Raw genomic sequence first — 13,303 nt, 5'->3', positions numbered from 1 at the left:
GCGGGGCCGGCCCCTCGGACCCCCCCCCCCTCTCGGTTCCGGCGTCCCGCGCCGCAGCCTCCTGCCCGATTCCCAGAACTCCTTCCAGATGGTTCTGTTCCAAGGTCTTTACCGCGCGACGACCCGCGTGCCTGCTGGCATTCTCGGTCCCCCCAAGGCGCATCGCCCCGGGAGGTCAGCCCTGGTGTCCTCGCCCAGCTCCCCACCTAGTCCGGCTGCCGCCCTCCCCCTCTCGGTTCCGGCGTCCCGCGCCGCAGCCTCCTGCCCGATTCCCAGAACTCCTTCCAGATGGTTCTGTTCCAAGGTCTTTACCGCGCGACGACCCGCGTGCCTGCTGGCATTCTCGGTCCCCCCAAGGCGCATCGCCCCGGGAGGTCAGCCCTGGTGTCCTCGCCCAGCTCCCCACCTAGTCCGGCTGCCGCCCTCTCGCCCGCAGACCCCGACTGGGCCTCCTACAAGCTGGGCGTCTTCATCTGCCTGAACTGCTCCGGCGTCCACCGGAACTTCCCAGACATCAGCAAAGTGAAGTCCGTGAGGCTGGACTTCTGGGACGACAGTGTTGTGGAGGTAGCAAGGGGCGCAGGGGGCGGCGGCGGCGGGCAGGGCGCCCCATTTTACAGGGACGGACTCAGGTCCAGAGGGAGGCATCACTCGGGAAAGAAAACACAGCCTATCAGACCTGTGGCTGAGACAGAGGCTCCGAGTTCAAATCCTGGCATCCTCACCTGTTTATTTAGGAGGGGGAGGCCCTGAGCTTGGTTTTTAAACCCTAGTTGTGGACCCTCAGTTTCCACATCTGTGTCATGGGGACACCCTCCCACCCCCCGCTTCACAGGCCGTTGAAAGGGTTAAAAGTGGGCTCAATGCAGGTACAAAGTACCAGTCAGTTAGCAGCTACTATTCTCATTAGTTGAAGCCCTGGACTGGAATAAAAGCATCCCAGATCCAGTATCCTGAGTCTGTTCTCTCCCTCCAGCCCCCCTAGCCAGGAAGGGGTCTACTTGGCTCCGCTGACCTATGGTGATGGAGGACACCTTCAGCCTGGAGGAAAATGCCAATTTGGCCAGGACACCGTCTGAGAGCAGGCGGTCCTAAACTGTGCTGGTTGGCGGAGGATTTCAGGACTGTTGGGGAAGCAGGCCCACGGTCTCTGAGCGGCCACTGTGTGCCAGGCACTGTGCTAGGCTGCTGGGCTAGATGCTTTACTTATTCATTCAACACTTGGTTACTGGATGCCCACCATGTGCTGGAGCAGCTAAAGCGAGCAAGGTAAAATCTGTCCACATGGAGCTTACATGCTAGTGTAGAAGGTCAGAAAACCCGCAACCCAGCACTGAAACCCAAAGGTTATTTGTTTGTGCCTCATACTGGTACCTCCCCTGTTACATTTTCTCCAGTGTTGCAGGTGAACTCCCTGAAGCTCAGGGGTAAAGTATTGCCCGAGGGTCCCTCCGTGACTGAGTGGCACAGCTGGGATGTGAACCCAAGATCCAGAGCCCACGGAAATCCTGTGATACAGCTCAGTGGCCCCTGGGGAGTGAGGGGGAGGGGGGAAAGAATAGGGCTCGCTCTATGAAAAGCCCAATGTTTCTTCCCACACTGCCCTCACCCCAGGTAAGCCACTGCTGTCGCTGCGTGCTGACTCTTGTTCCATGTGTCTCTGGGTCTCTCAGGTGTCAAAGGGCCCCAGTGATAATCCTGATCTAGAACTCTAGGGGGTCAGCATTGACTTCCGCCTTCAGCTACCTGTACTGCCTACAGACTTGCGGGCACTGTTGCTGGGGGTCCTGGCCAGCTGTGGGGGTGATGGTGGGGTAGGAGGAAGAACATGAGCTTTGGAGTTAGACAAGCCTGGGTTCAAATCCCAGCTCTCCATGTACTAGCTGTGTTACCTTGGGTAAATCACCTAACCTCTCTGAGCCTCTAAAATGGAGATGGTAATATTAAAATGGCTAAGGGGATCAAGTGAACCAGTGTGTGGGAACTGTGGTGCATTCTGCCTCTATGAGGCATAGTTGTTCCAGCACCACATTGCTCTGGCCTTTCTAGCAAACGCTGGTGTTTTATTTTTTGGTTAATTCTGGAGGGCAGTGTGCAATTCCCCTAGGACTGTCTCCTGACTCAGCGGAAGAGCCAGTGAGAGCAGTGGCCTTCTGGGTAGACCATGGTTTCATTTCATATTTTACAAGTTCTAATATTACCATCAAATTGCTGTTGTTTTGCAGTTTATGACCCACAATGGGAACCTCCGTGTGAAGGCCAAGTATGAAGCCAGAGTCCCCGCTTTCTATTACATCCCTCAGGCCAGCGACTGCCTGTGAGTGAGTGCATGGTTCCTGGCCCCAACCCCACCTCCGGGTCTTTGCCTGCGGTGGTCTTGTCCATGGGCCTGGTCAGCAGGTGGACCCAGGAAAGGGTTTGGTACTGTTATGGAGAACACCTGAGACCTAGTTTAAGCCCTCTCTACCTTTATTGCTTGGGTGGTCAATTCCTCCCTCTGGGACTCAGCTTCCATCGCTCTGAAAGGGGACATTTTCTCTATTATCTGCCCCATTTGCCTCTGATGTTCTCACAGATGGTGGCTAACTTGATGGAGAAGAGAAACACTGGTATTTTATTTTATTGTTCTGTTAATCCTCACCTGAGGATATTTTTTCCCATTGAATTTTAGAGAGAGTGGCAGGGAGGGGGAGAGACAGAAACATTGATATGAGAGAGACACAGCGATTGGTTGCCTCCTGCTTGTGCCCTGACCAGGGCAGGGGATGAAGCCTGCAACCGGGGCACGTGCCCTTTACCGGAATCGAACCCAGGACCCCTGAGCCAAACCAGATAGGTCGAAACACTGGTATTTTAATAGAACAAATGTATTTCAGCTACTTCCTATGGAGTGCTATGCTTAGGACTGTCCCAAAGCAGCTGCTGGGCCCCAGATCCCTAAATATGAACCATAAAAACAATAGTAGCTGCTAGTATTTATTGAGCTTTATCTATACACCAGGCCCTGTGCTAAATAATTATGTGCATTAATTTGTTGAATTCTCTCAACAACCCCATGCGATAAACACTGCCATCGCTCCCATGATGTAGATGAAAAACTTGACACTTGTAGAGGCAAAGCTGGGACGAGCCCATCTGATACCAGGTCTGGGTGACTGAACCATGACATTGAGAAAATCCAATATCATGAGGGCAGGGGAGGCCGGGGGAGGATCTGTGAAGCAGTAGGAGGGTTCAGTTGACCTGGAGGCGAGGGTCCGTGTGACACTGGTACCTAGTGACCCCAGACCTCTGCAGATGGACTGCCTGAGCCTGACTCTCTCCCAGGGACCCAGCCCCGCCATCAGGGCTGCTAGACAGCACCTGCGTCAATGGGTGTGTCTGTCCCTCCGAGCAGACGCAACCCCATGGGGACATGGCTTGCAGGAAGCCGCTGCCTTTCAGCTACATTGTCCTCTAGCCTCACAGCAGGATGCTTTAGGATAGGGCACAAACGACACAACCATCCCTGGGGGGCCTGCGATTTCCCTGCGGCCGGGGAGGCACAGCTGTGGACTCGGGAGACCTCCGTTCTGTTTCCAAGTCTACCATGACCTGGCTGTGAGAGGGTGGACAAGTTACCAAACCTCTCCAACTCGTGGCATCCTCGCCTCTGAAATCTGGGTAATGATGCCTACATCAGAGCATCGTGGTGGATTAAATGAGATAACTTATGTAAAAACCTCATAGGCCACCTGAAATGCTAGTTGGTTTGTTTTTAAAATATAGTTTTATTGACTTAAAAGAGGAAGGACGAGAGAGAGAGAGAACATTGATGATGAGAGAGAATCATTGATTGGCTGCCTCCTGCACACCCCACACTGGGGATTGAACCGGCAACCCTGGCATATGCCCTGACTGGGAATCGAACCATGACCTCTTGGTTCAGAGGTCGACACTCAACCACTGAGCCACCCCACGCCGGCTGGGCTGAAAGGCTAGTTTTAATCCATTTCTCAGTGTCAGCTTCAGAATGCTGCCTAGTGCCTGGCTCCGCAGAGGGATGTGTCAGGCCTGAGGGCCTGGTCCTCTTGCCTCATCTCTGCCACTCAGCCGTTGGCTCCAAGGGGAAGGGAACGAGCACTTGGTGAGCACCTACTATGTGCTAGGCCTTCTGCCTGACCTACACAGACACTGCTTGTCATGATTCTAACAACAGGCCTGTGCTTTAACTCCCTTTAGCTGAATACTAATGGCCTCTTCCCTCCTATCCTAAAAGTCCTCTAAACTCCCCACTTGCAGCACCAGGATTGGGGCCTCAGTCCCCATTGCCTCTCCCAGCTCTGATCCTGTGGCTCAGGGTTCCTCAATGTCCTGGTGAGGACTGTGCATTAGGTAGGACTCTTTGTTGTTGTTGTCGTCGTCATATGATCTTTAATTGAAGTATTTCCCTGTGTAGTTCTTAACTGGCTAGGCATTCCACGGCACCTCTGTTTGATGTCATCTATGATGTCATGAGGGTGGTGGCCAATAGCATTGCAGCCCACAGACAGGGCAGTCCCCAGGATCTCTTTAATGGTTCAAGAGAGCTCTCTAGCTAAAGGTCGGTGCCGCATCTTCGGGCAATGTTGACGGTCTCATCACAAGTGGTATTTCCACTGTGCTTCCTGTCTTCTTGCTTCCTTCTGTCTCAGGGTGGTTCTTTGAGGGCTTTGGTGGTCAGGGCAGAGGCCCTGAGCCTGGGCCTGTCTGTTCTGAACGGACAGCTTCACTGTGATCCGCAGACCCTTCCGATCACTGCCCAAGGCTGCTTTGGCAATGCCACCATCAGTCTTTTCTGGAGAGGGACGCAGGGGGCTGATCTTGGGGGCCAGGGCGGAGGTGGCACTGACTTCCCCACCGCTGCACCTCTGATAGATGATTTTGACCTCCTTGGGGTCAAACTTGGGCAGCTTGACGGAGGCGGCTGGTGTCTGTCAGGCGACCCCAGATTGGGAACAACTGAAGAAAGTTGCACCCAAGCCTCCTCCAAGGCAAACGCCGAAAAGCTAGATAGGACCCTTGATGGTAAGTGACAGAGACCCAGTTTAAACCAGCTTAGAAAGAAGATGCTGTGGGTTCTGGGGTCAGGCTGCAGGGAGAACAGAGGTGGAGCCGCCCCAGGAAGGACAAGCCAGGACGAACACCAGCAGCCTCTCAGAGCCTCCCTGGCTCTCATTGCTGCTTCTCTCTCTCAGCCGGGCTTCTTCGTGCAGCTAGAGCCAGACCACGGCTAGGTCCCAGCTCCAGCCCCCAGGGTGATCCCAGAGAGCGCTTCTAATTCACCTCCCTTCTCAGTCTTGCTCCTTTTGGTCCACACGGCCCTGGGCAGAGCTCTGATCGACCAGTTGGGCCAGATGCCCAGCTCTAACCCATTCCCTGTGGTTGTGGGGATAAGGTCACATAAACCTCGGGCCCGGATGGTGTGGCTCAGCGGTTAAATGTCAACCTATGAACCAGGAGGTCATGGTTTGATTCCCGATCAGAGCACATGCCTGGGTTTTGGGTTCAGTTTCCAGTGTGAGGCGTGCAGGAGGCAGCCGTTCAATGATTCTCTCATCATTGATGTTTCTATCTGAGAACCAACTGATTGAATGAAGTCTCCTTTTGGCTGCATGGTTTTTCTGCACAGGTCATGGAAGACAGTACCTGATGGGACTAACATTAAGCCACCTACTCTGTGCCGAGCACGGCTCTATGCCCTTTATATACATTTAAAGCTACCCTAAGGGGTCGGTAGGTATAATATTATTGGCATATTCCCCAAGTTCAGAGGCAGTCCTCGGGCTACGTCAGACTCGACGTACGTCGTTTCGTGGTTACGTAGCCATCTCCATTTATAAAAAAAAGTTCCATCATTTCAATGTATGTACATATGTGCTTTATGTTTCTTACTATTTTTTTACCACAAGTAAAGGTCAGGAATTGTTATCTTTTAATTTTTTTTTTTACTGTTTCACCTCATTACTGCTGTGTATGTGCTCCATGTGAGTGATGTAGGTGCTTATGTAGGTGGGTTCCCACTTACGGCGAAAATTGCGTTACATCGCTGTAGGAACGGATCTCCGACATAACCCAAGGATCTACTGTATCTTATTCTTGATCACACAGTGGATAAATGGTTGAGTTTATCTCCAAGACCACTGCTCCGTCCGGTGTGCCATGCCCCGAGTTCATGGGCAGGCCCAGGAAGAGGCTGCTGGCCTCCTGGCCTAAGCTGGGAGCATGCAGTGGAGCCGGCAGTGGAGGGGGCAGTGTAGACGATCCAGAGGAGCTGGTGTCGGTCTCGCTGACCTGGAGGGCCAGGCTGGCATCAGAATAGCCTAGAGGTTTTCGTACAGCCCACTGAGGGATATAGTTCCCCCAGGAGACACTGGCAATGTCTGAAGACATTTTTGGGTATCACCGGGGAGGAAGAGCTACTGGCATCCAGGAGGTAGAAGCCAGAGATGCTGGCAAACATCCTACAGTGCACAGGACAGTCCCCACAACAGAGATGTCCAGCTCCAAAGGGTAACAGGAGCACGGCTGAGAAGCCCTGGTAGCCTGAGCAGGCAGCGAGGCCGCTGTGTGACGCTCCCGCCTGCAGCTGCGGGGCCTCGGACAGTTGCTGTGGGCAGAGCACGTATCAGACACAGCTGACCGGAGGTTCTCTCTTTTTAGGGTCTTAAAGGAACAGTGGATTCGAGCTAAGTATGAGCGACAGGAGTTTATGGCCGATGGGAAAACCATCTCACTCTCAGGTACGGTTAATTTTCATCACCTTTCGAGGTCTCTGTCGCAGCGAGTTCTAGAAAACAAAGTGCCTGATTCTCAGAAGCGAGGTCCAGCCGAGAGCTATCTGCTGCCCTCACTCTGGCCACAGAGGCCCAGGCATGGGTTCCTCTGCCTCTGAAATGGCAACAGAGCAGTTGGTGGGGTTTGTGGTCTGGATGGACAGGAAGCATGTTTGCACGCCCTTGCGGGGCCGCAGGGGTGTAGAGTCCTTCCTGTGAGTTGCAGGGAGGCTCACCCACCGGGAACACACCCCTGCGCCCGGCTCCTGGAGCCCCCGGTGTGGCACAGGCTCGGGAAGGTGCATGGGCCGGAATTCGCCCTCCTTCATGCCCTTGTGCAAGGCACAACCTCATTGGTGGCCCTGGACCTGTGGCTGACACCGACCCTGAGGGCAAAGTGCACAAAACCACTCTTTGAGGATCAGAGGCAGCCAGTGCTCAACACTCCCAGCTCCCAGGAGCACCTGGCATTCTTCAGCCGCAGGCGCCTAGAGGGCGTGCGTTACTCCTGCCCTCTGGAGAGCGCCCCCGGGCTGATGTCCACGGGAAATCATCAGTACAGTGTCTCAGTACTTAGCCTATGGAAGGGTGTACTGTGCCTTCTTAAGAAATAGCCAAGGAAGAACATTGGAAATTTGGCCCCAGATAGGACCCCGTGTCCTGCATCTGAAACAGCCACGTTCGTTAGATGTGAGACAGTTTAGCAGCCGGCGGGAGGTTCATTGTACCCCGAGACCCTACGAGGATTGTGAGCTGCTTGTTTGCCTTAAGGCGGTGGGTGCTCACTCTTTGTCGTCCTCGGTGGCTCAGGTAACCGGGAAGGGTTCCTGTGGAAGCGGGGCAGGGACAACGCGCAGTTCCTGAGAAGGAGGTTTGTCCTGTTGTCAAGAGAAGGCCTTCTGAAGTACTACACTAAGGAAGAGGTAAGAGGCCAGACCCTGAGGGGTCCCCTCCCGCGCACGGGTCTCTGACCCACCGAGGTCTGCTCTTTAATCAACAGTGACTTGTCCTGTGGGTGATCTCAGGCCCCTCATCCCATTTTCCCGTGGTGAAAGTCCAGCCCACTAAAACTCACCTTCTGCTCACTGAGAACAGTGGTTCTCAACCTTCTCGCCCTGTAAATACAGTTCCTCATGTTGTGACCCAACCATAAAATTATTTCCGTTGCTACTTCATAACTGTCATGTTGCTACTGTTATGAATCGTCATGTAAATATCTGATATGCAGGATGGTCTTAGGCGACCCCTGTGAAAGGGTCGTTCGACCACCAAAGGGGTCGCGACCCACAGGTTGAGAACCGCTGACTTAGAATAAGCTTCGACTGGTCCATGATTAAGCCTTTGATGATCACTGGATTTGACTTCATTTCTTCATACACGCAAGGGATATTTATTGAGCACCTACTATATGCTAGACATTATTGTAGGCACTGGGGACACAGCAGTGAACTAAACAAAGCTCCTCTTCTCTTGGAGCTTTCATGCTCGTGGAAGGAGACAGGTGGTGATCAAACAGCATCAACATATGATATAGCAGGTGGCAGGAAGTGCTAAGAAGGGAAATAGATGAGAATGTGAGGGAGTGACCAACAGAAGGCTCTGAGCGTTGGCCTTCACCTTGCTCGGTTTCCTACACGTAGGAATTATTGTGTATTTCCCCTGTTGCTTTCCTAGATGGACCTGTGCGATGCGTGGCCGCAGTCTAGGGCCAAGTGAAAAATGGTGAGGGATGAAGAGTATTTATCCTCCAAGTGCGAGTAGGGGTTTCTTTTTAATTATTTTAATCATATTTTAAAAATATTTTTAAATTGATTTCAGAGAGGAAGGGCGAGGGATAGATAGAAGCATCAGTTATGAGAGAGTCATTCATTGGCTGCCTTTCTGCACGCCTCCTACTGGGGATTGAGCTTGCAACTAGACATGTGCCCTTAATTGGAATTGAACCTGGGACCCTTCAGTCTGCAGGCCTATGCTCTGTCCACTGAGCCAAACCAACTAGGGCAAGAGTGGGGATTTCTTATTAGTCTTCAGTTTAAAGACCTGAAAAATGGTGCAGGCACAAGAGGCAGGAAGAGAAAGTGGAGCAGGGTTAGGAGGGGCCACTGAACCCCAGCAGCCACAGGGGGCTGGTCTCCTGGAGCCTCATTTTTGGTTGGGAAAAGTGGATCCTTCTCTCAGTCCTAAGCCTGTTTAGTCTAAAACAGTCTAAAAATAACACAAGTTGCCTGTGGTCTTTTTAATTTCTTTCCCCCAAAAAGGAAAAATTTTAACTTATAAAGGTAACTCATTTTTATGTAAAAATTTGGGGTAATACAAGAAAGTAAATAAAGTATAAAGAAAGTGAAACTCAAAAGATATCTCAGCATAGCAAAATGTTGATACTCAGAACATATTTAAAAAAAAAAAACCTACAAATCAAGAAGAAAAAGACAGTCCATTAGAAAAATGGCAAAGCAAATGGACTGGCCTTTTACAAAAAAGGAAACCAAAAGGCCTGATAAGGGTAAGAAGAGACACTTGCTGTCTCTGGCAGGGAAGTGCAGACCAAAACCACAATGAGATGCTACACACCCACCATAATGGCGAAAATTAAACAGGCTGACAACACCAAGTATTGGCGAGGATGTGGAAAAGCTGAAACTCTCATCCATAAATAACACAACCTCTTTGGAAAGCAATTTGGCAATTTCATTTTTTTAAAAAAATATATTTTTATTGATTTCAGAGAGGATGGAAGAGGGAGAGAGATGGAAACATCAATGATGAGAGAGAAACATTGACCGGCTGCCTCCTGTATGCCCCCCCCACTGGAGATCGAGTCCACAACCCGGGCATGTGCCCTAGACCAGAATTGAACCTGGGACCCTCCAGTCCGCAGGTTGACACTCTATCCACTAAGCCAAACTGGCTAAGGCATTGGCAATTTTACATAAAGTTAAATGTATACCTAACCACACAACCCAGCCATTCCACTTCTAGGTGGAACAAAAGCATAAGTCCCCCCAAAAAATGTTCATAGAAGCTTTATTTATAATAGCCCAAACCTGGAAAGAACCCAAATGTCCATCCACAAGCTGAATGAATAAACAAATTGTAATACATCCATAGAAGGGAATATTATTCAGCAATAAAGGGGGACAAACTACTAAAAAATGCAGTAAGGTGGGTTAATCTAAAAATATTATTCTGAGCAAAAGAAGCCTCATAAAAGAGTATGTACTACATAATTCCATGTATAGGAAATTTTAAAACAAGCAATAGAAAGTAGGTAAGTGATTTCCTGGTGTTGAGGTGGGGAGGATGAGGATAGACTGTAAAGGGCAGAGGAAACTTTTGGGGTGACAGTGATGTTGAATCTCTTGATTGTGGTAGTGGTTACAAGGGAATATATGCTTGTCAAAATCAAACTATACTCTTAAAATGAGGACCATTTTTTGTTTATCAATTATACCTCAATATAGCTGATTAAATGAAAACAGTGAGGCCCAATTTCAAGTTCTTCATATTGGCAAAAATGTTAAAAATTGGCAATGTCAAGTGTTAGTGAGAATAGCGGGGAAGGGGAACCCTTCTTTGTTTTATTTATTATTATTATTATTATTTTAAAATATATTTTATTGATTTTTCACAGAGAGGAAAGGAGAGGGATAGAGAGTTAGAAACATCGATCAGCTGCCTCCTGCACACCTCCTACTGGGGATGTGCCCACAACCAAAGTACATGCCCTTGGCAGGAATCGAACCTCGGACCTTTCAGTCCGTAGGTCGACGCTCTATCCACTGAGCCAAACCGGTTAGGGCCCTTCTTTGTTTTAGTAGGTTCCTACTATGCATCCTGTTTTGGGACTTGGTATTTCTCATGGATTTCATATTAGTAATATTGATCTAACTTAGTTATTTCATTTTATTTTTAAATATATTTTTATTGATTTCAGAGAGAAAGGGAGAGGGAGAGAGAGATAGAAACATCTATGATGAGAGAGAATCATGGATTGGCTGCCTCCTGCACGCCCCCTACTGGGGATTGAGCCAGCAACCCGGGCATGTGCTCTTGAATGGAAATGAACCTGGGACCCTTCAGTCTGTAGGCCGATGCTCTACTATCCACTGAGCCAAACTAGTGAGGGCTAAATTAGTCTTTTAAAATGTTTGCGGTATTTCATTTTATGGATGTACCGTGATTTAATTATTTAATGGACATGTAAAACACTCCTTCTTTTTCTGCTAGTATACCAGTAGGTAACATGGCATAAACATCTTTGGCATGCATGTTTGCACAGAAATGCAATTACTTCCTTAGGGTGGATTCTCAGATGCAAAATTGTGAGTCAAAGCAATCACATGGTAATAGATATGACCAACTTTCCCTCTAGAGAAGACTATTAATAGGCTTTCTTCAGTTCTATGTCTGCCCTGTTAATACCCTAACCACCAGCCCTAGCTGCTTTGGCTCAGTGGATAGATCATTGGCCTGTGGACTGAAGGGTCCTGGGTTCGATTTCTGGTCAAGGGCACATACCTTGGTTGCAGGCTCCATCCTGGGGCCATGTACAGGAGGCAACCAAACGATGTATCTCTCTCACATCGATGTTTCTCTCTCTGTCGCTCCCCCTCCCTTCCAGTCTCTCTAAATATCAATGGGGAAATGTTCTTGGGTGAGAATTAACAACAACAACAAAATACCCTAGCCACTGGCCTCGGGTGGCTACTTGAGCATTTGAAATGGGGCTGAGTAAAGAACTGAAGTTTTATTTTATTTTATTTTTTGTCCTTTTAAAAAATATTTTTATTGATTTCCGAGAGGAAGGGTAGAGGGTGAGAGATAGAAACATCAATGATGAGAATCATTGATCACCTGCCTTCTGCACGCCCCCTACTGGGGATCAAGCCCACAACCGGGGCACGAGCCCTTGACCGGAATTGAACCCGGGACCCTTCAGTCCACAGCCCAATGCTTTACCCACTGAGCAAACCAGCCAAGGCTATTTTTATTTAAATGCAATAGGCACATGGGTCAATGGCTCCCACAGCTCCCCGGTGTTGGTTATAATTTTCTCTCTTACCGATTTTGAAGGAAAGCACTCTTTTCTCTTCCCTGCTCAGCATGAATCAGTGACTGCACTGTTTCAGAACCCTGAGACCAGCCAGGACCCCACATCTGCTTCTATCTGCTTTATTTTATTGGGTGGCTTCCACAGATGACTTGCTTTAGAGAAACTTCCATGGCTAAAATTTTGAAAAGTCCTGCATTAAGGCCTTTCCAAGCCCCATTCCAACTCGAGAGGCTGAGGAAGCAGTAATGGTGGGGTGGCTGAATACAGGACAGCAGGAGCATCCGTGTGTCCTAATGACAGAGCAATCATTGATCAGGGAAAACCCATGGAAAGTTACAGGTTGGTTATCTGTCTGCTTGAGGCCTTGGTGAAGGAGATAAGACGACTCCCTGCGGACTGTCTGTCGGCATCTTGAGTATCTGTTCCCTCTCTTTCAGGGTAAAAGCCCCAAAGCTGTCATCCACATCAAGGACCTGAATGCCACCTTCCAGACGGAGAAGATAGGCAACCCCCACGGGCTGCAGATCACCTACCGGAGAGAGGGCCACATCAGGAACCTGTTTGTGTATCACGAGAGCGGCAAGGTGAGCTGCCTGGCCTCGCCATGCCGGCCTCCAGCTCGGCACCCCAGGGCTCTGCAGGCCCAGCGACTGACCCTCTTGAGATCTGCAGCTACTGTTTGCCTAAACCTAGCGTCACTTTCTGGTCAGAGATAGAGGTGTGAGGAAGGCCGAGTGAGATCAGAGAGAGGAACCTGACAGGTAGAGTGGGTGTGTGTGGACGGTTCACTTCCACCAACGGGAGTCCATCAGCAGAAGGACTGTGCCCGGGGATGGCAAGTCCAGGTGGCACCAGAGACCCCGACTCTGGGAGGAGGAACGGAGAGAAGATCAGGCAGCAGTGCACTCTGGGGCCTTGCTTCTCGACGTGTAGGCCCACCCGGGACCTACTGGATTAGAAACTGCATTTTATTTTAAAATTTTTAATATTTTTATTGATTTCAGAGAGGAAGGGAGAGGGAGAGAGAAACATCTATGATGAGAGAGAATCATTGGTCAGCTGCCTCCTGCATGCCCCACATTGGGAATCAAGCCCACAACCCAAGCAATGTGCCCTGACCAGGAATCAAACCATGGCCTCCTGGTTCATAGGTCGACGCTCAACCTCTGAGACACGCTGGCTTGACAGAAGTTGCATTTGAATAGGATCCGCAGGTGGTCCTTATGCACATTAAAGTTGGAGAAGCACACTTAACGGTCCAGGAAATCAGACCCTGGCTCTCATTCAGTCCGTGGTGGGCTCTCTGCTGTTGCTCAGACTGGCTGGACACTGGTGGCCACACCCTCCCGCCCCCCGTGCCAGTCACTGCTACGAGGACTTTCGCTGAGGTGCCCAAGGTCTCTGATATTTATGGTGCCTGACTCCTTCCCACTTGCCCTATTGTAGAGCATCTGAC

At 50.2% G+C, this 13,303-nt stretch overlaps 1 protein-coding gene across 4 annotated transcripts in view; it reads left to right on the top strand.

Annotated features, from left to right (window-relative positions):
* The first annotated feature begins 249 nt into the window (after positions 1-249).
* Positions 250-13,303, top strand: part of ADAP2 (ArfGAP with dual PH domains 2) — a 23,220-nt gene continuing 10,166 nt past the window's right edge. For 3 of the 4 annotated variants that reach the window (XM_015564119.1, XM_015564118.1, XM_006764039.2), the window contains exons 1-5: positions 250-567; positions 2,226-2,317; positions 6,682-6,761; positions 7,605-7,717; positions 12,285-12,431. In XM_015564119.1, coding sequence (XP_015419605.1) covers positions 289-567; positions 2,226-2,317; positions 6,682-6,761; positions 7,605-7,717; positions 12,285-12,431 — 711 coding nt within the window. In that variant the 5' untranslated portion in view covers positions 250-288. Of the gene's footprint in view, positions 568-2,225; positions 2,322-6,681; positions 6,762-7,604; positions 7,718-12,284; positions 12,432-13,303 lie in introns of all 4 variants that reach the window. The other variant, XM_015564120.1, reaches the window with a different exon arrangement.

This window comes from Myotis davidii, unplaced genomic scaffold (genome assembly GCF_000327345.1).
Source record: "Myotis davidii unplaced genomic scaffold, ASM32734v1 scaffold699, whole genome shotgun sequence".
In the NCBI taxonomy this organism is placed as follows: Eukaryota; Metazoa; Chordata; class Mammalia; order Chiroptera; family Vespertilionidae; genus Myotis; species Myotis davidii.
The sequence above is the reverse complement of the archived record's forward strand: the minus strand, read 5'-3'. Positions and strand labels throughout refer to the sequence as shown.